Source organism: Lissotriton vulgaris, chromosome 4_1, assembly GCF_964263255.1.
Source record: "Lissotriton vulgaris chromosome 4_1, aLisVul1.2, whole genome shotgun sequence".
Taxonomy (NCBI): Eukaryota; Metazoa; Chordata; class Amphibia; order Caudata; family Salamandridae; genus Lissotriton; species Lissotriton vulgaris.
This window is the reverse complement of record NC_141691.1, coordinates 156,500,606-156,526,710: the sequence shown is the minus strand read 5'-3', so window position 1 is coordinate 156,526,710 and position 26,105 is coordinate 156,500,606. Positions and strand designations below refer to the sequence as shown.

At 52.0% G+C, this 26,105-nt stretch overlaps 1 protein-coding gene across 1 annotated transcript in view; it reads left to right on the top strand.

Moving 5' to 3' along the window:
- The window catches only part of ALG13 (ALG13 UDP-N-acetylglucosaminyltransferase subunit), a 76,546-nt gene that overhangs the window by 36,959 nt on the left and 13,482 nt on the right, over positions 1 to 26,105 (top strand). The window contains exon 2 of the mRNA XM_086918418.1: positions 7,769 to 7,931. Within this exon, the coding sequence (XP_086774544.1) occupies positions 7,769 to 7,931 (163 nt within the window). The remainder of the gene's footprint in view (positions 1 to 7,768; positions 7,932 to 26,105) is intronic.

Below are 26,105 nucleotides of genomic sequence, written 5' to 3'. Positions count from 1 at the left end.
CCTCACCTGCAATTAAAAAACCCTGGCCTGGCTTCCTGTAGAATCAGTGGCTTCCTAAAATGTAACAATAAAGGGTTACTTACATTTCTTCAGACCTGTGTCTGCACAAAGAACAGAGCATGCTGGTGTCTGCTGAGTATCAGGACAAGCAAGGTGCATGGCTGAGGGGTCCCGGGGCCTCCTGCACCTGGTGGGGGGTAAGCCCCTTTGAGTGCACACACAGAGTTCTATCACCTGTCTCTCCCTCTCAGCATTGCTTCTTCCTTTGAACTTCCTTTTGACTTTCTCCTGATCACTGCTCTGTCCCTTCCAGGCCTCTGTACACAAGCAAGAAACACAAGCTATACATTGTAACTTTTTTTTTGTGTGCAAGATCGTCAGAAACCTGCTTCCTGCCCAAAGAAAGGATGAAGTTGGTTAGAACTGGTGTGCAGTTCTCAGGCCTGTGCTTCAGCACTCTCTTCACTGTGGGGGTGTGGGGGGGGGGGGGGGGGGCCTTCAAGCGAGCCAAGCCTGGAGCTGAAAAGTCGAAACTCTCCAGGTTAAGTCAGCTCTGTGCGCCTCAGAGGAGCAGTGCTCTCTCTGGGGCCCCCACCCCCATCCTTGTCCCGAGCCTGGCTCGTGGCTCTGACTGAAGAGAAACAATGTGGACACTTTGTTTCTTTTCAGTCCACAGCCCGTGCAGGGCAGGCTGCTTTAGGGAGACAGAGGGGGGCCCCCTTCACTTACCCCCCTCTGTCTTCCATCACAGGCCTGTCTTCTCCTCAAGCCCCTTTCCTCATTGGTTTCACCTCCTCTTCTCTTGCTCTTCTTGCCTCACTCCCCCCACTCCATCTGTCTCCACTCCTTCACCATTTGTCTTACCCCTGCTTCGTGTCCCTCTTCTTTTCAGTTGTGGTGCACTTTCAGAGGCCCGGGTGGGGCGAGGCCCGGGCCTGAACTGGAGACTGATGATTTATTAAGAGGCCGGTCCGGCCTGCGCACCTTAAGTAATAAAGAAGATGCCGTGGCGTGCCTTGCTGGCTCTGCTCAGACTGAGGGGCCCCTGGAGCGCGGGGGCTGTGTGGGCTACGTGGGCCTGTGTTACGCCCCTGCTCCCTTGGCTTATTTTCTTACTGGGTTACCATTACTCTCATACCTGGTGAAGGGAAGGATCCGCCACCAGGTGTAGCTACCACCTGAAATCTGGAGTCTGCATAGGCGTCAAGATCTAGGGAAAGATCCTAGCGAGTACATTACTGTACTATCTGTGGTGCCCTTAACACAGGTGAGATTTGCATCTGGTCGCTCATCAGGGACCCATCTCAGGACTTTAGCATACCTCTTTGGCAAACCAAACACTTGCCAACTGAAGAAAGAGCCATCATAGCGCCTGGTATCGTTTTTTTATGAGAATCTTTCCATTGTATTTTGCGCAGAATTGATTGTTTATTTATTTACTTTACTGACGCTTTGACTGTAGTCACAGTTTCGTTTTCGCCCGTCCATTTTGTGTTGGTCACTCGTGGACCGTGTCTCCTCCCCGCTCCCCGCCTCCCAGCAGCCCCTCCCACCCACAAGCAAAGCAGCACGATCCTCCCTACACCCCTCTGTGACCAGCTGGACTAGCTCCACTGTGGTCGCTCCCCCACGCTCCCAGCCTCGATCTCCTAGCTGATTGTTCCACTCCTCCTGCACAGTTTGCTGGTTCTGCCGACTGCCTGCCCCAGCCACTGCTCCTAACACCCTTTGCCTGCCTGGGTGAGCGCGCTCCGACGTCGCCTGCATTCCCTGAGTGCCTAGAGGGGAACATAGCGCCTGGTATCGTTTTTTTATGAGAATCTTTCCATTGTATTTTGCGCAGCATTGATTGTTTATTTATTTACTTTACTGACGCTTTGACTGTAGTCACAGTTTCGTTTTCGCCCGTCCATTTTGTGTCGGTCACTCGTGGACCGTGTCTCCTCCCCGCTCCCCGCCTCCCAGCAGCCCCTCCCACGCTCCGCCCCCCTCCACTATCTATATATGACAGTAGCTTTAACGCGCAGCGTCCACGCGCAGCGACCGCGCCCCATTCGCGCCGAAGGTGCGCCAAAGGTAAGCCCGTCTACGCCCGTCCGCGCCTGGACCGCGCCCAGCGCCAGACCCCTGGTCCTCGTACCACCCACCTCCCCCGCATTACCTACAATGCCACCACCCTCCTAGCCCTTAACCCCGGCCGACTCCCCCACTGCGTCCAAGCCACTCCTGGACACACCCATGGTCCCTTCTCATGCAACTCCTGCAAGTTCGACGGCAGCAAGATCAACTCCTCATCCACGGACACAAAACAGAGATCTGACTCCAACTACCTAAAATGCATCCTGCTCAACACCCGCTCAGTCCACAGACACGCCATCGAACTTTGGAATCTACTAGACACCATCTCTCGCCAAGTCGCCTTCCTAACAGAAACATGGATGAACGCCTCATCAGCCCCAGACATCACCATTGCCATCCCAGAAGGATACAAAATCATCCGTAAGGACCGCACCGACCAAACAGGAGGAGGCATCGCTATCGTCCATAAGAACTCCATCCGCATCTCAACCAGCTCAGACGTCAACCTCGCTAGCGCCGAACACCTTCACTTCCAGATCCACACCGACCCCAAGACCACACTCAGAGGCACTCTCCTCTACAGACCTCCAGGACCCCGTGCAAAATTCAGCGACGTTATCACTGACTTCATCACCCCACACGCCCTCCCCTCCGAAGAATACATCCTACTGGGAGACCTCAACTTTCACTTGGAAAAGAGCAACAACAGCAACACCACCTCCCTTCGGGACAATCTCGCCAACCTCGGACTCAAACAACTTGTCACTACGCCCACCCACATCGCAGGTCACACACTCGACCCTATCTTCACCTCCAGCAAACATGTCTCCTTCAGCCACACCACAACTCTACATTGGACGGACCACAGCTGCGTACACTTTATCTACAATAAGACCACAACTCACAACCAACCTCAACCTACTCTACGAAGAAACTGGAACAAAATCACCATCGACCAGATCTCCTCATCGCTTCTTCAAAACCCCCCTGCCCACTCCTCAAACACCGACCAAGCAGCGATTAACCTCACCCAATGGCTATCCAACAGCGCCGACACCCTAGCACCGCCGAATAAACGTCAAATCAAACTTGGCAGCAAAAACGCCTCCTGGTTCAACGATGATCTTAAGAAATCGAAGAAACTCTGCCGCTCCCTCGAGAAGGCCTGGAAAAAAGACCCAAACACCAGCACCAGGGACGCCTTCAAAAACGCCACCCGCATACACCACCAACTAATCCGGACTGCCAAGAAAGCCGCATTCAAAGACCAACTAGACAACAACGCCCACAACAGCAAGGAACTATTCAACATCGTCAAAGAATTCACCAACCCCTCAGCAAACTCCAATGATATCACCCCCTCTCAAACCCTCTGCGACTCCCTAGCCTCTTTCTTCCACAACAAAATCGCAGACATCCACAACAGCTTCGACAACCAACTCGGAGACCATCCCACCCAATCTCCTGCCGTACCTTCACCCCCCTCGAACATCCTTAACGACTGGAACCCAATCTCCACCGAGGACACCATCCGCCTGATGAACTCCATCCACTCAGGATCCCCCACAGACCCATGTCCTCACCACATCTTCAACAAAGCAGACTTCATCATAGCACCACACCTCCGAGACGTCATCAACAGCTCCCTCAACTCCGCCACCTTCCCGGAAAGCTGGAAACACGCCGAACTCAGCGCCCTTTTGAAAAAACCCACTGCGGACCCCACCGAACTCAAAAACTACCGCCCCATCTCGCTCCTTCCATTCCCGGCCAAAGTCATCGAGAAAGCCGTCAATAACCAGCTCGCCGCCTTCCTCGAAAGCAACAAATCCCTCGACTCCTCTCAGTCCGGCTTCCGAGCCAAGCACAGCACGGAGACAGCCCTCATCGCAGCAACAGACGACATTCGAACTCTACTGGACAATGGAGACACAGTCGCCCTCATCCTCCTAGACCTCTCCGCAGCCTTCGACACAGTCTGCCATAGCACTCTTCTACAGCGCCTCAAAAACATCGGGATCCAAGGAAAAGCACTTTAATGGATCACCTCATTACTCACCGGAAGAACCCAGAGGGTCCGCCTCCCACCATTCAAGTCCGAGACCACTGAAGTCATCTGCGGCGTACCCCAAGGTTCCTCACTCAGCCCCACCCTCTTCAATGTATACATGAGCCCCCTCGCGACCATCGCTCGCCAACACCACCTCAACATCATATCCTACACAGATGACACCCAACTGATCCTATCACTCACCAAAGACCCCAACACCGCCAAAACCAACCTACATGAAGGTATGAAAGAAGTAGCAGAGTGGATGAAGCACAGCCGTCTGAAACTGAACTCAGACAAAACAGAAGTCCTTATCTTAGGCACCTCCCCCTCCGCTTGGGACGACTCTTGGTGGCCAGAGGCCCTTGGAAAAGCACCCATCCCGACGGACCACGCACGGAACCTGGGCATCATCCTGGACTCCTCACTCTCTATGAACAGACAAGTCAACGCAGTCTCATCTTCATGCTTCAACATCCTCCGCATGCTCAAAAAAACATTTCGCTGGATCCCCACCGAAACCAGAAAAACAGTCACCCATGCACTGGTTACAAGTCGCCTGGACTACGGAAACACCCTATACGCCGGTATCACCGCAAAACTCCAGAAAAAACTCCAACGCATCAGCCAGACTCATACTAGACATCCCGCGTAAAGACCATATCTCTAACCACCTGAAAAACCTCCACTGGCTCCCCGTCAATAAGAGGATTACTTTCCGCCTCCTAACCCACGCGCACAAAGCACTCTACGAACTTGGACCCGAATGCCTCAACACACGACTTTCCTTCTACACCCCCCTCGCCAGCTACGATCTTCCAACCAAGCCCTTGCTACCATTCCTCGCATCAATAAAACCACCATGGGAGGCAGATCCTTCTCCTACCTCGCAGCTAAAACCTGGAACTCACTCCCCACTCACCTACGTCTCACACAGAACCACCTAGCATTCAGAAAGCAACTTAAAACCTGGATATTCGACAAGTAATTCCCATCCCTTCCTCAAGCGCCTTGCGACCCTCTGGGAAGAACTTTATTATCAGAGATCAATGGTTGTATGACTCCTTGACTGCTAATAACTGTGGGGCATGGTGTAGCCAGGCCAATAAACACCAAACAAGGATGCCCACTGTCACCACTCCTGTTCCTCTGGAAGTGGGACCACTAGAAGATGTGATCTGTTGTTCAGATGAGACCCATGTGATACCTGCGCAAGGTGGACAAATTAAAGCGTTCTTAGACGCACGCTGAGGGCAGAATCCCAATACTGTCCTCATAACAGGGCTGCATGTGGCTCCAGGTGATTATTACTGAACTCTTTGGGAGTCAGGAAAGTCAAAGTATACCGGTTTGAAGGAGTATCCCATGACTGCTGCACAATACAGGCATACCATTATTCTAAACACCCAGACAAATGTTTACTGGGCGATCTTTTTTTTTTTTTTTTTTTTGGTGTAAAACTTTTATTGATATTCATCATCCACGTTACAACAATACAATTACACAGTATTCATGACCGGAGATAAGAACAGAATGTCACGTACTTTTTACACAGCTATTCAGCCGACAACCCTCCGGTCCGGCAGCACAGGATGAGGATGATATGGCAGACCATCAGGATGTAGATATCGGAGTCATGAAGTTTTACTTTTAAGGTTCATTTTTGTTTTTGTTCCATTTATGAAAAATCAAAACCAAACCAAACATAGTGGCTCAATAGTAGTGTATAGACAAGAAGCAATATAGAACATAAGATGCTAGTAGAACATGCCGACCCCCAACCCAAGGCCTACCCCCTTCACCCCCCCGCATAGCGTGAGCTGAGTTTCCGACTATAAGAGTACATTTCTAGTCCTACCCCGCAGTGACCCACAGGTTAAGCAATCATTCCCTCCTCATCTTCTGAATCCTCGTCTTCATCCTCCTGCAGCGGGTCACACAGGTCCCCTCTGTACCTATTCCAAGCCTCCCACACCTTGTTCCACTTCTTTGGGTTCGCTCTGAGTTTGTAGACAGTTCTTTCAGTTATCATCAATTTGTCCATGTTTCTGCACCATAGCGCCAAAGTAGGTAGCTCCGCTACCCCCCATCTCTGCGCCACATCACGCTTCGCCACCATTGTTCCAATTGTAACCCATTGCTGTTGTCTGAGGTTAAGATCAGTGCCCTCCCATATATTCAGGAGACAAAGGCGCGGTTCGGGTGTGAGGGAGGTATCAAGGGCCTGTGAGATCGTGCGCATGACCTGCTGCCAGTATCTGGCAATGAGAGGGCAGCCCCACAATGTGTGCAATAATGTGCCATCCTCCCCATACTGGGCGATCTTTCAATCCGAAACCAGTACACGCTTGAAGGAAATGCATTAACTAGATAAAGACATGTTTGAATCAAATTAATTTAATGAAAGAAAGAGCCTTGCTTTTGCTACCTCTGTGATTGTTGTTTATGCATTACATATTGTTAATTGTATATTTTCCGTTCCTGGATTCACTCATACCTATCAGTATTGTATTCCCTACCAAAGGTGTGTTTCCGTATTTGAAGTAGAATGGGGCTACACCCTTTCCCTTGTTTCTCAACTGGACTGGTGGAGCAACGATTCATTCATATTGGTTGTAAATACGTCATTATGTGTCGGATCGCAAGTGATGAACGATGTCATATTATATATAATGTAGGATTCTTAGAGATACTACTATATCTTACTTACTGCGGTTAATATGTTGTTTGCTGCCCCTTTCCGAAACTTGATATACCCAACTCCTAATGATTACTCTTTTTTTTATTTTTTATAATCTTTTTATTGTTTTCAAACGCAAACAGCACCCATGAGAATTACTGAACATGTACACATTCAACAAATTCCGGATAGATATCTGGATAACCGAGGCATTAACCCCTACTGCACGACAGCTCAATTAAGGTACCATCTCAAAAGTCCAGGAAACACCCCCTCGAAAATAACCTTTGCAGTCATATGATATCAACATAAAGCAATATAATCTTACCATAATGCCCCATGCACCAGATTCATTCTCAATTCGGCCCCCAACTCCATTGCCCAGCACCCACCCACCCACCCTCTCACCGGCGCGTCAACCCCGAACTTGCGTGCAATAGAGTGTTAGGTTCAATCAACTATGTAGACCTTCCTGGTTGCCCAATTTACAGCTGGAATAGATGTAACGACCATTGTGGAGCTCCTAGTGATTACTCATGCTTGATCCTGTCTGTTATATGATATACGTTTATATGATGTATGATATGTTTAAACTCTTAATAAAGAAATATTGAAATAAGTATCTGCCACACTTCTGGTTTGAGACCAAACCTATCCCTTTCCCCGCCAACTCCTTCCCCAAATGAGTATAGTTGTCCCTTGTATGCATCTTCTTCACACCTGCTTACTCCTCTACCTTTTATAAGTGGCTGTTTGTGCTTTTGTAACCAAAGTATTCCTGCTTGTTACCCTTGTGCTATGTAAGTTGCTCCACTGCGTCTCTGGGCTAGGTGCACCCAATGTAAATACCACCAGTAGCACTTTAACTTAAAGTATCCGCTTGTGATGAAATATTGACGGTGTGGTGTATGCATGAAGGAACTTTTGCTAAACAGCAATTCATAATATTCTTATTACAGATATTCCAAGACCTTGGCTACAGAAACCTTATCCTTCAAATCGGTCGAGGGAAAGTGGAGGTGAAGCCATCTAGCAGCACTGAGTTCAGTGTGAAGGTCTTCAGGTACAAAGATTCCTTGTCAAACGATATTAAGAAAGCGGATCTGGTCATTAGTCACGCAGGTAACTCTTCGCTAAGTAACTGGATATTTGCAAAACCCATGAGTGTGCATGCACGTCTGTTAGAATTGGCGATTCATGGTGACCTGGACTGTCTTTGGTCGGCTTCTCTTGGGATCACGGTCACTCTTTGGAGGAGTCCTACTGTTGCTCATTGGGCGAGAAGGAATGCATATCAAAGGAGACGTTCGTCCTCTGTGGCCAGTTTTAATTTATAGGAGGGTGGCTAGGTTCACCCGCCCACAGCTTTGCACAGAACCCTTAACAGATGCATTGTATATGCTCTCAACTGGTTTTCTCTCTCCCTGAGCTAGCTTACTCTCTTTCGCTCTCTCATAGTGTTAATTCCTCTCCTTGCCTTACCCCAGGGCCAGTTGGAGTCACATAAGCATCAGTTCTAGTGCCTCTTGCTTTCCCCTTATACATCATGTCCTAGGTAACACTAGGTCATCTTTCAGTATCTCTTTTCATCTATATGCGGATGATACCCAGGTCATCCCGCTTCCCCAACAGCATATGAAGGTCTGTGACTGCCTAACAGTTATCTGTCACTAGGTGGCTATCGGCTCCCTCATGCTGAATTCATCGTAAATAGAAGTAATCAATTTACCTGCAAACCTGGCACCAGTTTTTCTCCCAACCCCCATATTGTTTTCATTTGCCACTCTTGCGTCAACACTATGAGCTATAAACCTTGTTGCCTACATTAATCCCAGTTGTGGGCGCGGCATCGTTCATGACTTCTACAGCTACTTCAACCACATATTGAATATTTAATATATGCAATGTGTGCCACTACATTTCATTCCATACAGCAAAACCACTAATCCCAGCATCAGTCCTCAGCAAATTAAACTCTTATAATTCTGTACTCTTCATTGCGAACTAGATCAAAGTCTGATGGAAGACATCTAATGACGTAAACCAACAAATACACGATTTCTAGGATAGTGACAATATATTACCATACAATTGAAAAACAAGTTGAAAGCTGTATCCACCATAATTGGTGCTCCTAGGTGACATCTATGTGATCATCTGTTAATTACTAACTCCAAAACAAGGTCCTACCTTTTGCAATTTATGGCTAACGTTTTCCCCTATATACGTTTCCACGATATTTACAGCAAGAGAACTGCCTGAAATGTACCTCTGTTTTGCCAGGTGCATATTATACGTTGCACCGCTACCTCTACCTATGCTCCATACCATCCCTTCACCACTTACTATGCTGCTGCACATAATACTGCCTCTTTCTCTGCCTTGCTGTTCCCAAAGCCCTTTGGCACTAATGCCCATCCCAATGATCCATTACAACACCTCATCCTCCACACAACTGCGGCCAATCACATCATGTGTTTGCACACATTGACGAATCTACAAAGATAACACAAATCACCTCATCTACCCACTGAGAATAAACGTTACACACATCACTGAGTACTCATGCTCCATCTTTCATGAATTCTGTTTGTTTGCTGCTTATAAAACAGGCACTCGGTCTCCAACAGAACATCATTCATTATTGATCACTGCAGGCCTCTAGAAATCTACTCTACCCACTCGCTAGAGAGGCAGGGCCAAACTGGGAGCACAAACCAGCCCTGGCACTTCAGCTGGACAGCCATGAAAGGGGAATGCTGGGTGCTGGTGAGAAGCAGTGCTGCCGCTTTAGCACTGCTGCCGACAGCTTTAGCACCACTGCTGCCGGTTTTGTTACAAGGGGCCGATACTGCAGCACAGCTGCAAAACCAGCACCAGTAACAAAACTGGTCCAACCCTTCCTGCCCACCGGAAAAACGTCCGGTGCCTGCTACGGCCAGTCCGGCCCTGTATAGATGGTCAGATTTTATCAGGATGAGCTATTTTTCGGGCCTAATAATCTGGTCTGGCAAGAGCTCAAGCTGACAAAAAACAGGTATTATGTAAATTCAGCAGGTGAATAGAAATGAAGATGCCTTAAAATCTTTTTTTTATCTTGTCACATTTGCTGTGTGTTCAAAAACAGAGGTCAAATGTCAGTTTAAGTCTTTTTATAAATTGCTGCTTATTTTATCCTGGAGACAGGTGTTCACAATATCCTCTACCTTTGCAGTTAAAGAAAGAAAAGTAAAGTGACTTGTCTGACAATCATGCTCTGGGAAAGGAACAGTGAAATAAAAGGCTGTAAGATGTCAGTTTTTTTCTGACACACAACATTTAACCAGCTTGCTAATGAACTGTACAAATATTTTAAAAATACATTTCAGTGGTTAGAAAAACTTTTAAATTCTGAAGTGTGACTTTATAAACTGTAAGTCCTGATATGTCGCTTCTTTGGAAATACAAAAAAATTGATCTAACCGGGGTTGAGATGATATCCTAATCCAGGTTTATTTAGTTCTACTTATCGCGAATGGTGTGGGTATTCCCTGGTCTGGATCTAATCAGTGGAGAGAATGTTTTCACTGCTTGCTCCCCCGAGTACCTGTCTAACAATTTTACCCATAAGAAACTAGTCATTGTGCTGCATAAGCCTAGTGGGTAAGTAGACTCATGTCAAGAATAAGTTGGCTCTGAGTTCCTCCACTTTCAATCAATCAATCAATCAATCAAAGCATTTATATAGCGCACTAGTCACCCGGAGGGTCTCCAGGCGCTAGGGGAGGGGGGTCCGCTACTGCTCGAACAGCCAGGTCTTGAGCTGCTTCCTGAAGGCAAGGTGGTCCTGGGTCAGGCGGAGGTGGGTCGGGAGGGAGTTCCAGGTCTTGGCGGCCAGGTGGGAGAAGGACCTTCCTCCTGTGGTGGTTCTTCGGATGCGGGGGACGGCGGCGAGGGCGTGGCCGGTCGATCGAAGCTGGCGTGTGGGAGCGTAGAAGTTGAGGCGGCTGTTGAGGTATCCTGGGCCTTGGTTGTGTAGGGCTTTGTTTGCGTGGGTGAGGAGACGGAAGGTGATTCTCTTGTTGACCGGGTGCCAGTGCAGATCTCTCAGGTGTCCGGAGATGTGGCTGCGACGGGGGATGTCCAGGATGAGTCGTGCTGAGGCGTTCTGAATCCGCTGGAGTCTCTTCTGGAGTTTGGCAGTGGTTCCGGCGTAGAGTGAGTTGCCGTAGTCCAGACGGCTGGTGACGAGGGCCTGGTTGACCGTCTTCCTGGTCTCGGTGGGGATCCACCGGAAGATCTTACGTAGCATGCGCAGGATGTTGAAGCACGACGAGGAGACGGCGTTGACTTGTCTGGTCATGGAGAGGGAGGAGTCCAGGATGAAGCCCAGGTTGCGTGCGTGGTCTGTCGGTTTGGGTGCGCTGCCCAGGGCGGGGGCCACCAGGAGTCGTCCCAGGCGGAGGGCGAAGATCCCAGGATGAGGACTTCCGCCTTGTCCAAGTTCAGTTTCAGGCGGCTGTTCGTCATCCACTTGGCTACGTCTGTCATCCCTTCGTGTAGGTTGGCTCTGGCGGTGGCGGGGTCGTTGGTGAGGGAGAGGATCAGCTGGGTGTCGTCGGCGTAGGAGATGATGTTGAGGTTGTGTTGGTGTGCGATGGCTGCGAGGGGGCTCATGTAGACGTTGAAGAGGGTTGGGCTGAGCGAGGAGCCTTGAAGAACGCCGCAGATGACTTCGGTGGCTTCTGATCTGAACGGGGGGAGGCGGACTCTCTGTGTCCTTCCGGCGAGGAACGAGATGATCCATTCCAGTGCCTTCTCCTGGATTCCGACGTTGCTGAGGCGCCGCACTAGGGTACGGTGGCAGACAGTGTCGAAGGCCGCGGAGAGGTCTAGGAGGATGAGGGCCGCTGTTTCTCCGTTGTCGAGCAGGGCTCGGATGTCATCGGTGGCTGCGATCAGGGCGGTCTCGGTGCTGTGGTTGGCCCGGAAGCCAGACTGCGAGAGGTCGAGGGATCCGTTCGTCTCGAGGAAGGCGGCCAGCTGCTTGTTGACGGTCTTCTCGATGACTTTTGCAGGAAACGGGAGCAGCGAGATGGGGCGGTAGTTCTTGAGGTCGGTGGGGTCGGCTGATGGCTTCTTTAGTAGAGCTGTGAGTTTGGCGTGTTTCCAGCTCTCCGGGAAGGTAGCGGTGTCGAAGGAGGTGTTGATGATGTCACGCAGGTGGGGTGCGATGACAGCGTCGGCCTTGTTGAAGACGTGGTGAGGGCAGGGGCCGGCCGGAGATCCGGAGTGGATGGAGTTCATCGTGTGGATGGTGTCTTCGGTGCTGATCGGGGTCCAGGCGCGGAGGGTGGTGGTGGGGGGCGGTGGTTCAGTCGTGGCGTGCGTTGGTTGAGTGCTGAAGCTGTTGTGTATGTCCGTGATCTTGTTGTGGAAGTAGGAGGCGAGGGAGTTGCAGAGGCCTTGCGAAGGGGTGATGTTGTTTCCGGCGTTTGGGTTGGAGAGCTCTTTAACTATGTTGAAGAGTTCCTTGCTGTTGTGTGCGTTGTTGTCCAGTCGTTCCTTGAATGCAGTTTTCTTGGTGGCGTGGATCAGTTGGTGGTGTTTCGGGTGGCAGTCATGTTGTTCGGTGTTGGGTCTCTGCGCCAGGCTTTCTCGAGTGCTCGGCAGTTCTTCTTGGAGCTCTTGAGTTCGTCGGTGAACCATGGGGCTTTCTTGCTGCCGGGTCTGCTGGGCGGGGTCTTTAGAGGGGCGAGGTCATCTGCGCAGTTGCTGATCCACTTCGCAAGGTTGGTGGCCGCCTGGCTTGGGTTTGTTGCGCTGGTGGGAGGGTTCATGCTCAGGGAAGTCGCGAGCTGGTCGGCTGTGATCTTGTTCCAGTTTCTGCGTGCAACCTGTTGCTGGTGATGGTGGATCGTGGTCCTACTGAAGCTGAAGTGGACGCAGCTGTGGTCCGTCCAGTGGAGTCCAGTGGCGTGGCTGACGGCGATGTCCTTGCTGGATGAGAAGACGGGGTTGAGTGTGTGTCCGGCGTAGTGGGTGGGGGTGGTCACCAGCTGCTTGAGACCGAGGTTGACGAGGTTGTCCAGCAGGGTGGTGGTGTTGCGGTCGTTGTTTTTCTCCAGGTGGAAGTTGAGGTCCCCGAGGAGGATGTAGTCAGCGGAGGGGAAAGCGTGCGGGCTGATGAAGTCGGCGATGTCTTCGCTGAATTGTGTGCGTGGTCCCGGGGGTCTGTAGATGAGGGTGCCTCTGAGGGTGGTCTTGGGGTTGATGTGGATCTGGAAGGGAAGGTGTTCGGCGGGTGCGAGGGTGTCGTCGGTGTTGGTCGTGATGCGGATGGTGTTCCTGTGGATGATGGCGATGCCTCCTCCTGTCTGGTTGACGCGGTCCCTCCGGATGATCTTGTAGCCGTCCGGGATGGCGATGGCGATGTCGGGAGCTGAGGAGGCGTTCATTCAGGTTTCCGTGAGGAAGGTGACGTCTGGGGCTGTGGTGTCGAGCAGGTTCCAGAGCTCGACGGCGTGTCTCTGGATGGAGCGGGTGTTGAGCAGGATGCACTTGAGGTGGTTGCTGCTGGTGTTCGGCTTGGTCGGTGCTGGTGTAGTGCAGGTCCGGGTGCAGGTGAACTTGCAGGAGTGGCAGCAGAAGGGTCCGTGAGTGCGTCTCGGGGTGGCTCGATAGCATCCCGGGATTCGGCCGGCGTTGAGTGCGTAGAGTTCGGTGGCGTCGTAGGTCCGGCGGGTGGGCTGGTGTCTGCGGTAGCCAGGGGTCGTGGCACTGGGCGCGGTCCAGGCGCGGACGGGCGCAGACGGTCTTACCTTTGGCGCACCTTCGGCGCTCAATCGGTGCTCCCGCTGCGCGCGTCCGCTGCGCGGTCGCTCTGGGGGCGTCATAAGAAGGGGGACGGGAGGGCGGGTCAGTTGGGCGGCGGGAGCGGGCGGCCAATGGGCCGGTGGTGGGCGGGGCCGCAGGGGGTCAGCGGCGGGAAAAACTGTCGGGCGGGCGGCTCAGCTGTGGCTGGGCCGCTCGGGGGGGCAGGAGGGCGGCGGCGGCGGCGGTCAGGAGCTTGGCAGGCGGGAACACTGGCGTAGGCAGGAGCAGGAAGCGGCAGGAGCAAGGGGGTGACCCGGCCTGGTGAGAGGCGCAGTGGTCCCTTTCTTCACCTTTCGCACCAGCAAGCCTTCAGGGATGTGAGCTAGGGTGGGCCTCTGTCTTTGAGACCAGACTGACACTGATTGTGAGAGGAACACCATGCCAGGAGCCGAGCTGTGGAGGAGGTGATGGAAACCAAAAGGAATGCTCCAGTGATTCAGATCTAAATCCAAGTAATTCAATCTTAAATGACACAGAAACTCTGCTTTACATGAAAGTGCCTACAATACTAACGAATGCAAAAAGAACAATTGATGGACAGAATGCAGAACAATGTCATACATTCACCCCAGTACAGAGATCTGGGCCTAAATCCATCGTTATCCAGTATTTGGGTAGGTATCTTTCATAGATTCACATGCTTAGAATCATCCCCGCCGGGGCGTGGCTAAGATGGCGGCCTGACTGGACGCGTTTTCCAAGGCTCCCCGGCCCTAAACCCCTTACAGCCCTTTCACTAGCGGGCAATACCCTTAAAACCTCATAAATACCAGCGCCAAAGGTGCAGCATCGATCCCGGCGCTATCGGCGGGCAGATTTGAGAGACGCCGCCGACTGGAGACGAGGTGGCCCGGCTACGGCCTTCATCGGCGCCAAACTGCGTGATGGCGGCAGCGTGAACCCAGCGCCCAAGGAGTTCTCCAAGCCTCAGGGCCCGGTGCGGCAGGTGACTCTGACCGCACACGGAGGCCGAGAGCAGCGAATTGCCAGTGAAGACCCCCGGAGCGGCGACTGAACGGCTGTGGCTCCAATCGGCGGAGACGCGATCTGGCTGGGTGGCGGCGGCGACCGGTGGGGGCGGGGCGGGCTGCCACAATAATTGAGCCCCTGGCTTCGGGCCTGGTCCGCAAGGGGCAGCGACCGGGCCCTGACTCGTACGCCCAGAGCGGGCGGGCGAGCGGACATCGGGGACCGAGGCTCTGAGTGCGGGCAGCGGAGGAGACCCCCTGTGGCCGGCGTGCTGGCCGGCGTGCTGGCCGGTGTGGAGGCGAGAGAAGGGAGGCGACCCGGCGGCAGGGCAGCAAGGAGTGCCGAGGTCTGCTCGGAAGCCCGGCCGGCCAAGCTGCTGTGTGCCTGCGCCTGGCGGACGAAGAGACATCCCTGTGGCCGGAAGGTGAGGAGCGTGCCCCCTTGTTTGAGCCAGGCCCTGGACCCAGGACACCTGGGGTGGGCCGGTAACAGAACACTCCGGTGCCCACAAGACGGTGGACAACACCAGCAACAGACCCCACTGGACCATCGCAGCGATAGGCCGTAGAGGGCTGGGACTGCACCTGAGGCCCCCTCTGCGGAGGGCAGCGACCGAGCCCTGTTTCTTACGCCCAGAGCAGGCGCGCGAGCGGACATCGGGGACCGGGGCTCTGAGTGCGGGTAGCAGAGGAGACCCCCTGTGGTTGGCGTGCTGGCCGGTGCAGAGGCGAGGGTAAGGGAGGCGAACCGGCGGAGAGGCAGCAAGGAGGGCCGAGATCTGCACGGAAGCCCAGGCAGGCCAAGCTGCTGTGTACCTGCGCCTGGCGGACGAAGGGACATCCCTGTGGCTGGAAGGTGAGGAGCGTGCCCCCCTGCTTGCGCCGGGCCCTGAACCCGGGACACCGAGGGCGAGCCGGTAACAGAACACTCCAGTTGCCCACAGGACGGGGGTCAGCACCAGCAACCGAACCCACTGGTTCACTGCAGCGATAGGCCTAGAGGGCTGGGGACTGCACTTGAGGCCCCCTCACGCACAGCAAAACCCCTACTGGGAAGACAGGGCTACTCTACGAGAGGGTCCCACGCCGCCCTATACCGTCGACCGGAAAAGGCTCCACGCTCCCAAGCTCCTACATCGGGAACAAGGCAAAACTGGAACTTGCTCCTAATCCGGTGGGGGCGCCGATTGCAGCCTGACGAGAGACCCCCTGGCCGCTATTGACTCTAAAACACCGACAACATGGCCACTGCGGGACGCAAAGGCAACCGCAACATAGCGGACATGCTCCACAAAAATGCCCCGAAAGCAGAGAAAGCCCCGGCGCAGTCGCCCCCTAAGACACCGGTTACCACCTCAGGACCGGACGTCGAATCCGCTCCCATCACGAAGGCCTTTCTGGCCTCCCTCTTCAACACCCTGAGGGACGACTTCCAGACCCTGAAGCAAGAGCTGGCGGGTGAGCAGCGGGAACTGCGCAGGGACGTGGACGGGCTGGGGGAGCGCGTGGCGGCGATGGAAGAGGTGGACCAGGCCCGCAGCATGGAGGTGGAACCGCTCCAACAAGAAATCCTCCGCCTCCAGGACCAACAGGTGAATCTCCAAGCACATTCGGAGGATCTTGAGAATCGTTCCCGGAGGAACAACATACGGGTCCGGGGAGTTCCATTGAAATCGGAAGGGAATAGCATCGTCACCTACCTGCAAGCGCTCTTCCGGGAGATTATCAGGGAGCCAGGCGTATTCGAAATCCGTATTGACCGCGCACATAGGGTCGGCCCGGCGCGCCGTGCACAGGCCCCACCTCCAGATATACTGGCCTTTCTCCCGGACTTCCCACTGAAGGAGCGCATCTTGAGGGAGGCCCGAGTGCGACAACCGACCACCTTCCGGGGAGACCCAGTGGCCCTCTTCCAGGATCTCTCTGCCATCACCCTGCAGAAACGAAGAGCCTTCAAGGTAGCTACGGATTCCCTAAGAGACAAAGGGGTGCCTTACACATGGGGCCACCCATTCCGCCTCATCTTCAAATGGAAAGGGACACTTCATCAGCTCAGATCCCTTCGGGACACGTGCACGGTGCTGGACATTGACCTACCGGAGGAGGCTGACTCTAGGGGGACTTCCCCACACCGATCGCCGGAAGGGCCTACGAGACGATCCAGAGACGGTTGGCAGACCGTGCGAAGAAGACGTTCACCTAAATCCTTTCTAAAGCCGGACCCCTTGTGACGGCCCAAGAGCGAGAGGCGGCTGTGCAAGAGGTAGCTGACAACACCGCGGCAAAACAGTAAGGTGTCCGTGTACAAAGGTTTGCCCTCAAGCAATTGCCTCACCGGGGGGATTGGGTCGGGGGGCCGACGAGTCGGCCGCCGCCATGTCCTCATCTACTTTGACACTCTACGGACCTGGACTTGTCCCGATAGGCCCGAGACTATGGGAAAAGTTATGGGGGATTGTTTAGGGGAATATTGTGGGGTGGGTGAGGGAGTTGGGGGGACAGCGACTGCGATTGGGGAGGAGGGTGGGGGGGGGGCGAGTTGGGAAAGTTGGATCTGCGGGGGTGGGGGGGGGAAGGGGGTAAGGTGTTCAGGGGATATTTTTTTTTTTAAAGACTCATCCCCGCCGATGAGGTGGGATTCTCGTGGTACAATAAAACATATACATTACAGTCATAATAACATTATACTATAGGCTATAGAAGATAGCAAAGTCACTACATTAGCCTATCCTACTCTATTTGCAAAAAGAACCAAACTTGGAAACCAGCCAATCAGGCAGCAGCACCCTCTTAGAACCTTCCCCACAGAGAGGCAAACCCTCAGATGTTCTACTGCACCTCGTGTGTTAAGGAAAAAACTGAGCAGAGCTCAGGGAGACTCCCTAGCTTTTAATTCTTTGAGAGAAAAAAGGTCTGATTCTTCCAAGAAAAGCTTGTTTCTGGCCTGTTCTTCATCTGGGAAGAAGGGATTACACTTTGAGGATCCACATAAAGAATGCATCTACTGCCTTTACCCAGCTCACAAGGTCAGGGATTGCAGGATCTGCAGAACCTTTCCTGCCAAGACCTTGAAAGACCGAGACGGACGGCTATTGGTTTTGCTGGAGAAGTTAAAGGCTTCGTCTGAGGTGGTATCTGAAGATGACGGCAGTGTGAGTCCTCAAGCTTCCACCCCTCTGGCCAAGAAGAGGGATAGATTTGGAGATCCACCTGAAAAACAAAGTAAGACCCTAAAGAAATCTCACTCAAAAAGAGAAGTCTTCTTTCTCTTCTGAGGTGAAATCTGGAGAAAAGGTGAATATTTCATTGAAAACTGCCTCAAAATCCTTTCCTGAGCCTCTGTCGACATCTAAAACCGCTTCATCGACGAGAAAATCGCCTCAGAGGGTGAGTGAATCTTCAGCGTCGAAGAAAATTCGTTTGTCATAGAGAACTACGGCGCCGTCGACGAGTATTACATCGCCCACGACGATACCTATCACATTGACACCTATCTCGTTGTCAATGATTCGGTCGTCGATGCCACCGCCGTCGACAACGATTCACCTTTGGTCGACGAGTACGCCGTCGACGATGTTACATGTCCCGTCGACGAGCCCACCTTCTACGATGCTATCGTAGGCGAGTCCCCCGTCGACGATGATTGTACTTTCGACGACGAGCCCACCCTTGACGTCGACGACCACATCGTCGACGATGACTTTTCCATCGACGACATCCTTGATTTCAACGTCGACGATGTCATCTGTTATGGCATTCTCTTCAGATACGTTTTCACCATCTATGTACGTTTCAGCTACGCTGAAGTGTAAAAGGCCTGCGCCTTTACAAATCACGCCGGTTTTGAGCTCCAAGTTATCATCTTCGAGGCAATTTTACCAGGATGTATCACATATTTCACCTTTACCTCCTAGCCATTATTTAGAAGAATCTGATGATGAAGATCCCTTTAGACAAGCACATGACCATTCTCAACTCCAGATAAAATATCAGGAGGATGACGACAAAGAGAAGTTTTATTAAACCTGTGAGTCTTTAAGAGGACCTCCAGAATCATTCCACGAAGAACCAATGGTTCAGATGCCTGCAGCTTTTGCTACAAGACCTTACAGCAATGTTAAAGGACTATAATACTCGTTGTCCTCCAGTCGCAGTTCCAGAAAGAGTTCCTGCGCCTACAGAGGTGCAGTCTGCGACTCCTACAACCCCTGTCTCAGAGCCACAGGTGGCTTTGCCTTCACAATTACTTCAGGATGATGACGGAGACACGGTGGCCGAAGAAGGATAAATACCAAATTCACCCACTAATGTGGATGAATGGAACGAATATCTTATCCCAACACCAGCTTCACCAGTTCTCCTAGCTGTTGACTCCCCTCCTGAGGACATAGGAGGTTTTCATACAATTATGGAAAGGGCTGCGTCTAGGTTCCATCTGTCAATGCCAGTAAAAAAGACAGAATGTTTTCTTAATGATTTTAAAGACCAGAACAGGAAATCGACTCGCTCAATTCCTATAATTGATCATATTTGGGAGGAAGGGGTGAAGATAATGAAGACTCCGTTTTCAATTCCGGCGATCCTCCCTAGGATTGACAAAAAATACAAGGCGCCAGATGACGCCCCTGCCTGCCTCCCAGGTCACCCTAAACCTGATTCTGTCATCTCTCAGGCGGCGCAGCGGAAGTCTCGGAATCCTTCTGCTCCAATAACAGCTCCATCTGACAAGGATGGTAGGCGCCTTAACAACATCGGCAAACGCTTTACCACCATGGCGGGTGTAGGAAGGTACCTCCTGACTATGGTTGCCCCCAACTTTTTGCCCTGTGTTTTAGTTGGTTTTGGACATAGTCGACCTGGGATCCTGCCAATCAGGACCCCAGGCCTACTGCTCTCTCTGTAAAAATGGATTCCATGTACCCTAGGTACATTTCCAATTGGTACTGGGCCACCTAATCAGACCCTGTAACTCAGGGCATAGGTGTACCCAGGGCCTACCAGGGGCTGAAGCATGTATTATGCCACCCCTGGCTGGCCTCCTAAATTTGACACAACTGGCTGCATGACAGCTGGGGCAAAGTCGTGTAATCACCCTTTGCTGTAGATATAGTATACCTATATCTAACCCTAAAAATGGACGCACAGATTCCTATCAGTCACTCCTATGGCAGGCCTTGACAATCCTGAAGGCAGAGTGCTTGGAATCGTGTGAGATGGTGCTCTGGCATGAGCTGAGCCTGTCTGCAGCTTGCGGAACCAAGTCCTAATAGCTGTTCCATGATAACGCATACCATATACTCTTAAGTGCATTATAATCCTCGCGGTTAAATGCTATCTTTGGTATTGCTTTATCAAAACATGTCGAGTAAGGTGTCATACGAATTGGAATACTAACCCCTCGCCAATTCTGGCGACGGGGTTAGCATTCCACCCTTCTAGAGGGACACGACATGTATGTAACTGTGAACCCCGGTTAAAGTTAAGCAAAGCCTCAGCTCCACAAAATGAACGCTGCCACCACAGACACGAGTCTGACCTCCTGCTGCTGGGAGTCCTTCCAGCGAGGAGAGCTTGGACAAAGGGTTTCCTGTCCGGGGCGGTGCTAGCACCATCCCAGACAGGGTTTTGTGTATCCTGGGTAGGCAGGGCTTTACAGGAAGGTGACTGCTGAGTGGCACCCCGGTGCTCACTACGCATAGGCCGGTCAGAACCAGTTCCAGGGGCACACCAGCCCCTGGCCTGGGGGAAGTCCGGCATGGGAGAGGGGTGTAACCACCCCCCTCCTAGTCCCACCCATAGGCAGGACCTAGTCACCGGGTCAGCCCCTTTTCTTAGTATAAAGATAGGAGCGGGCCCCCTGTTCAAATTAGATCATCTTTGGAATCAAGACACGACTTTCTGCGAAAGGACATCAAGATTTCTTCTTCAAGATTCTCCCTTGTGGCTAAGGAGTAGTCACCCTGCATCAAGCGGGCACCATCCTAAGAACACTGCGGTCTGCTGCAAGTCCTTCTTCACGAATCCGACGACCCAGCTCGACGAGACCCGGCTTCCCTGGCACCTCTGACCTCTACTCACCTCTACAGCAAAGCTGAGAACTGTGAGTGCGACGAGACCTCGAGGGACCGACGATCGCCAAGACTGCACGACTTCTTTGCAACAAGCCCACCGTGTGCTCCACTGGTGAGTGCTTTGGGGTCCGAGAAGCCCCAACCCTGAGCAGCTCCAGCACCGAAGATCAGCCCTCCAGCATCTCCACGATCTGCGTGGGGCCCTTCTGCTTTTGCGTGCTCACCGCGCTGTGTGGCTACTAGCCGGCTGGCTTGTGGCCTTCTTCACGACGCCCGACGACATCACTGCTGCTGGTCTGGTTGCTCCAGACTGGCCCTTGCTTCCTTGCAACAGAGAAGCACCCCGGACCCTCCTGGTCCACTCCAGACGCCATTTTGAGTCCACCGCGTGGGCTTGAATTTGCCAAGGCTTTGTTGCCCATTCCTGGGTCCAGCGACGCCGACAGCTTCATCCATCGTGGGACAGCTCGCTCCTCCATCCTGGTCGCCGACAACGCCTCCTGGTCCGTGAGATCTGCGAGCACAGCGTCACCCACTCACCTAGTTGAGGTGACTACCATCCGGTGCCCTCCTGGTGCCACCTGACTACTGGCTAGTAGTCTCGAACTTGGTCCCCTCTGCTTTCAGGTGTCATCTTCCTTCGATCCAGGCTTGGATCCATCGAACTTTCTTCACTGGTCGCCTGCCAGCAACTTCTTTCTTCCAGGCTCCTGGTCCGTCAACGAGGATTCCCGACGTCTTTTCAGACCTATGCAGCTGCAGCCCCTGGGCTAGGTAACTTCGGCATTTCGGTGCCCCAGCATAGCCTCACTATCCAAGGGTCCGAATCCACTTTCGTTTTCTTCCTACCAGGTCGGGTTCGCCCGAGAAAACTAACTTTGCATTTACTAGCTACCATAGACTTTGTCCCGCATCACGCGTGAGAGTGCACACTCTGCACCCGAGTCCCCTGGGTCTCCTAGAAGTAATCTGAAGATTCTATAGTCAAGATCTAGCGATTCCAAAGCCTATTAGTACTGTACTTACCTGCTAGTAATTTCGCATTCCACTTTCAGAGTATATGGTTTTCCGTGCCCCTCGGGCATTTGTATATACTGTGCTAACTTAAGTATTTTCGTAAGAGTTTTGTTTTGTGCTTAGTACCCTGTCCTCATAAAGAGTACAGGGCTGTTGTGATTCTTAATAAATATCTTGTTTATTTTCATAACACTTGTGTGGTGTCCTTTCACTGGGTATTCAAGGGGTACATGTGTGGTATAACAGCTGGCTTAACACGCCCTCTCGAGTCTTTAGCCTTAGACTGCTCGTATCCACGCTACTAGGATAGCTGGTCTATAAGGTTGACTTACAACCAATCATCAATAAGGGTTGCTGGACTGATACATAGTGTTCACTAGAATAGTGAGCACTGCATATCAGGCCACCTTCTCACATTGGTGAGCAGCGGTTGGGATTTGAGCTTGCTGTTGTTTTACCACACGTATCCTAAGAATATCTTGTTGAAAGATCACATAAGTACTTCAGGTACATATAACTTAGCTTAGAATACTCTGAGTTCTACTGAACCAGCTGTTGTAGCTCCTCAAGGCTTAGCACACCTTGGCTGCAACTCTTAGCAAGGGATCAGTAGGCAAACACATAGTGTAGGTAGGTGCATCACTTACACCACACTAGAATCAGCATGTCAGACAAAGGAGGAAACTCTGAGTCTCCCCTTGTGTCAGTGGACCCTCCACAGGTCACTACTTCCAGATATGCTGCTCTTAGCTTCCAGGAGATGAGACAAGTGTGTACCTCCAGGAAACTAAAACAGGGGTCTAACCCCACAATTCCCTTTCTGATTGGTCTCTTAGAGACTTATAATGCCAGGAGGGCTGGTAACCCAGACCCTTCTAATCCAGATGGGAGTATGCCCTCCTTACAGGGTCCCTTTGATAACCATGACCATCCCCTCCAGGAGGCAGATGATGCTGAGGATGAGGATGAGGATGAGTTGTCAGGGGATGAGGCAGACAAGGGACAGGTAGAAGTCAGCAGACTAACCAGGTCCAACTTAAGCAGGCATGAGAGTGGTACTAGGGGACCCCTGGGACCCCTCTCAGGCCAGCTTAACATTGGGAGTGGACGAGTTAGGTCTCTATCAAGAGGCTCTAACAGATCTATTCAAACCAATGGCTCTCAAAGCTCTTCTCACAGAGGGATGACTTCCCCTCAGAGGAGAGTGTATGAAGCTAAAGAAAGGGCAGTCAAACTAAGGATTGAAAGGGAAGAACTTGCCCTGGCCAAAGAGAGACTTGCCTTTGCTAGAGAGCAAGAATTATGTGGGCTAGAGCCCACTGGTGGCAGCATTATACCTAGCAATAGGGAAAGGAGTTTTGATACAAAACACCTGAATAAGATAGTGCCCCCCTTTAAACAAGGGGATGACATCCACAAATGGATTACTGCTTTGGAGAGGGCCTGCACTGTGCAGGGTGTTCCCCAGAGTCAGTGGGCAGCTATCTTGTGGCTCTCCTTTGAAGGTAAAGGTAGAGATAAGCTCCTCACTACTAGAGTTGAGGATGCTAACAATTACCAAGTCCTGAAGAATACACTGGTTGATGGGTTTGGTTTAACCACTGAACAGTACAGGATGATGTTCAGGGACACCCAGAAAACTCAGTCTCAGGATTGGACTGACTTTGTTGATTGTGCCACTAAGGCTTTTGAAGGCTGGCTACTGGGTAGTAAGGTTACTGATTTTAAAGGATTGTACAATCTAAATATGAGGGAGCAAATCTGAAGTAATTGTCAGAACCAGTTATTACACCAACACCTGGTAGACTCTGATCTGACCTCTCCACAGGAATTGGGTAAGAGGGCAGACAAATGGGTCAGAACCAGGGTCAGGCCTAAGAACCAGGGTGGTGACCAAAAGAAGGAATCAACCAAGCCTCAAGAGAAGGGTGGGGATAAATCCACAGAGAAGACTTCCCAAGGGCCCCAAAACTCCAACAAGGGTGGTGGGTCCCAGAACACTCCTTCAGAACAGAAGAAACCTTATTGCCATACCTGTAAACAGGTGGGCCATTACAAAACTGATGTCAGTTGCCCTAAAAATAGCAATAAGAAAAACATACCTCCAGGTAATACTCCCAGACCTCCTGTTACCACTAGTGGTAATCCCCCAGGTGGTGGGAGTGCCCCCAAGAATGTGGTGGGCATTACTTTGGGCAATCAGGTGGATTATGGCCTAGCCAGATCCCCTGACACAACTCTTGTCTGTGAGACTGGCATGGGGTTTGCCAACTTCACTACTGGTCCCCACATTTTGGGAAAGTATAGACAAGAGCTCCTAGTCAATGGTCAGAAAGGTGAGGCATTCAGAGACACAGGGGCCAGCATCACAATGGTGATTGACCATCTGGTCCCCTCTGCTCAACTGACCCCTGGTTTCAGTTATCAGGTGACAGACATTCATGGAGTGAAAAGAAGGCATCCCATGGCAGTAGTCAAGCTCAGCTGGGGTGATGTCACAGGGCCCATGAGAGTGGCAGTGACAGATAACCTACCTGTAGATTGCTTACTGGGGAATGACCTGGAACTCTCAGCATGGGCTGAGGTGGAGCAAGAAACCCACTCCAGAATGATAGGCCTATCCAGACAAGTTAGTGGGGCAGTAATAGCTACAGCCCCAGTCCAAGCACCATTCCTCCCTGAAAAGGTTGGAAGGGCAATGGTAGCCACTACCCAGGCTCAGACAGACTTTCCAGAACAGGATAGGAGGGCTGTGACAGTCACAGCCCAAACACAAACTGAGTGCCTTCCTGAAAAGGTTGGCAAGGCTGTAATGGTCTCAGCCTCTACTCAAACAGATAATAGTGTTGTGAAGCCTGAAACTATGGATCGCTCCACTCAGACAGAGAGCATTGAGGAGGAAGAGAAATCTCCCTCCCACCAGACTCTAGGAAAGGATCAGCCTCCTCAGGGAACTGATCTGACCCCTTGTGAAGGAACTGCCCCAGAGGTACTCAGGCCTAGCCTGGCAGAGCCCCTGATGCCAGTGGACCCTTCCAAGGTGGGACCCAGTCTGGAGCAGGTAACCTGCCCCTCTCTACCCTGCCTCAGTCAGCCCAGGGCTGAAGAGGTAAGGGAGGCCAGTGGTGGACCCCAAAGGGCCCCCTGTCCAAAAGAACTCCTTAATCAGCAGATTAGGATCACTGAAGCTAGTAAACCTAGCCAAGTGAAAAGAAATCAGACTCCTGAGGATCCCCCTTAAAAGTAGTTAGGGACCTCCCACAGCTGGACACTGTTGGGCACAGCCAAACATGGGGCCTAAAAACCCCAGACCTGGCCTGTCCCTCCAGTAAGCCAAACAGAGGGACTCAGCCTCCAGCTTTAGGTAGCCAGAGGCTGACCCTGAGAGCTCAGTGCATCTCAGCTAAAGAAAGGAAGGCACACATGATGGATGGTGATTGGAGGAAGTTGAGCCCAAAGGTAGAGGAGCCTCACTTCAGCACTCCATCCCTGCATCAGCCTTTTTCTTTCCCAAGACACACCAGAGACAGAGATTCCCTATGGTGGAGACCCTCAGATACCCTTAGGGTGAGGGGTTGCCTAGTGGACCATGACACAGGGGGAAACCAAGCCAGAGCTGGTCCTTCCTTATATGGCCACTTAGGTAATAGAGGCTTACCTGGGCAAGGATAGCCTTATCTCCTTTCGTTTGGGGGGGGGGGGGTTGTGTAGGAAGGTACCTCCTGACTATGGTTGCCCCCAACTTTTTGCCCTGTGTTTTAGCTGGTTTTGGACATAGTCGACCTGGCATCCTGCCAATCAGGACCCCAGGCCTACTGCTCTCTCTGTAAAAATGGATTCCATGTACCCTAGGTACATTTCCAATTGGTACTGGGCCACCTTATCAGACCCTGTAACTCAGGGCATAGGTGTACCCAGGGCCTACCAGGGGCTGAAGCATGTATTATGCCACCCCTGGCTGGCCTCCTAAATTTGACACAACTGGCTGCATGACAGCTGGGGCAAAGTCGTGTAATCACCCTTTGCTGTAGATATAGTATACCTATATCTAACCCTAAAAATGGACACACAGATTCCTATCAGTCACTCCTATGGCAGGCCTTGACAGTCCTGAAGGCAGAGTGCTTGGAATCGTGTGAGATGGTGCTCTGGCATGAGCTGAGCCTGTCTGCAGCTTGCGGAACCAAGTCCTAATAGCTGTTCCATGATAACGCATACCATATACTCTTAAGTGCATTATAATCCTCGCGGTTAAATGCTATCTTTGGTATTGCTTTATCAAAACATGTCGAGTAAGGTGTCATACGAATTGGAATACTAACCCCTCGCCAATTCTGGCGACGGGGTTAGCATTCCACCCTTCTAGAGGGACACAACATGTATGT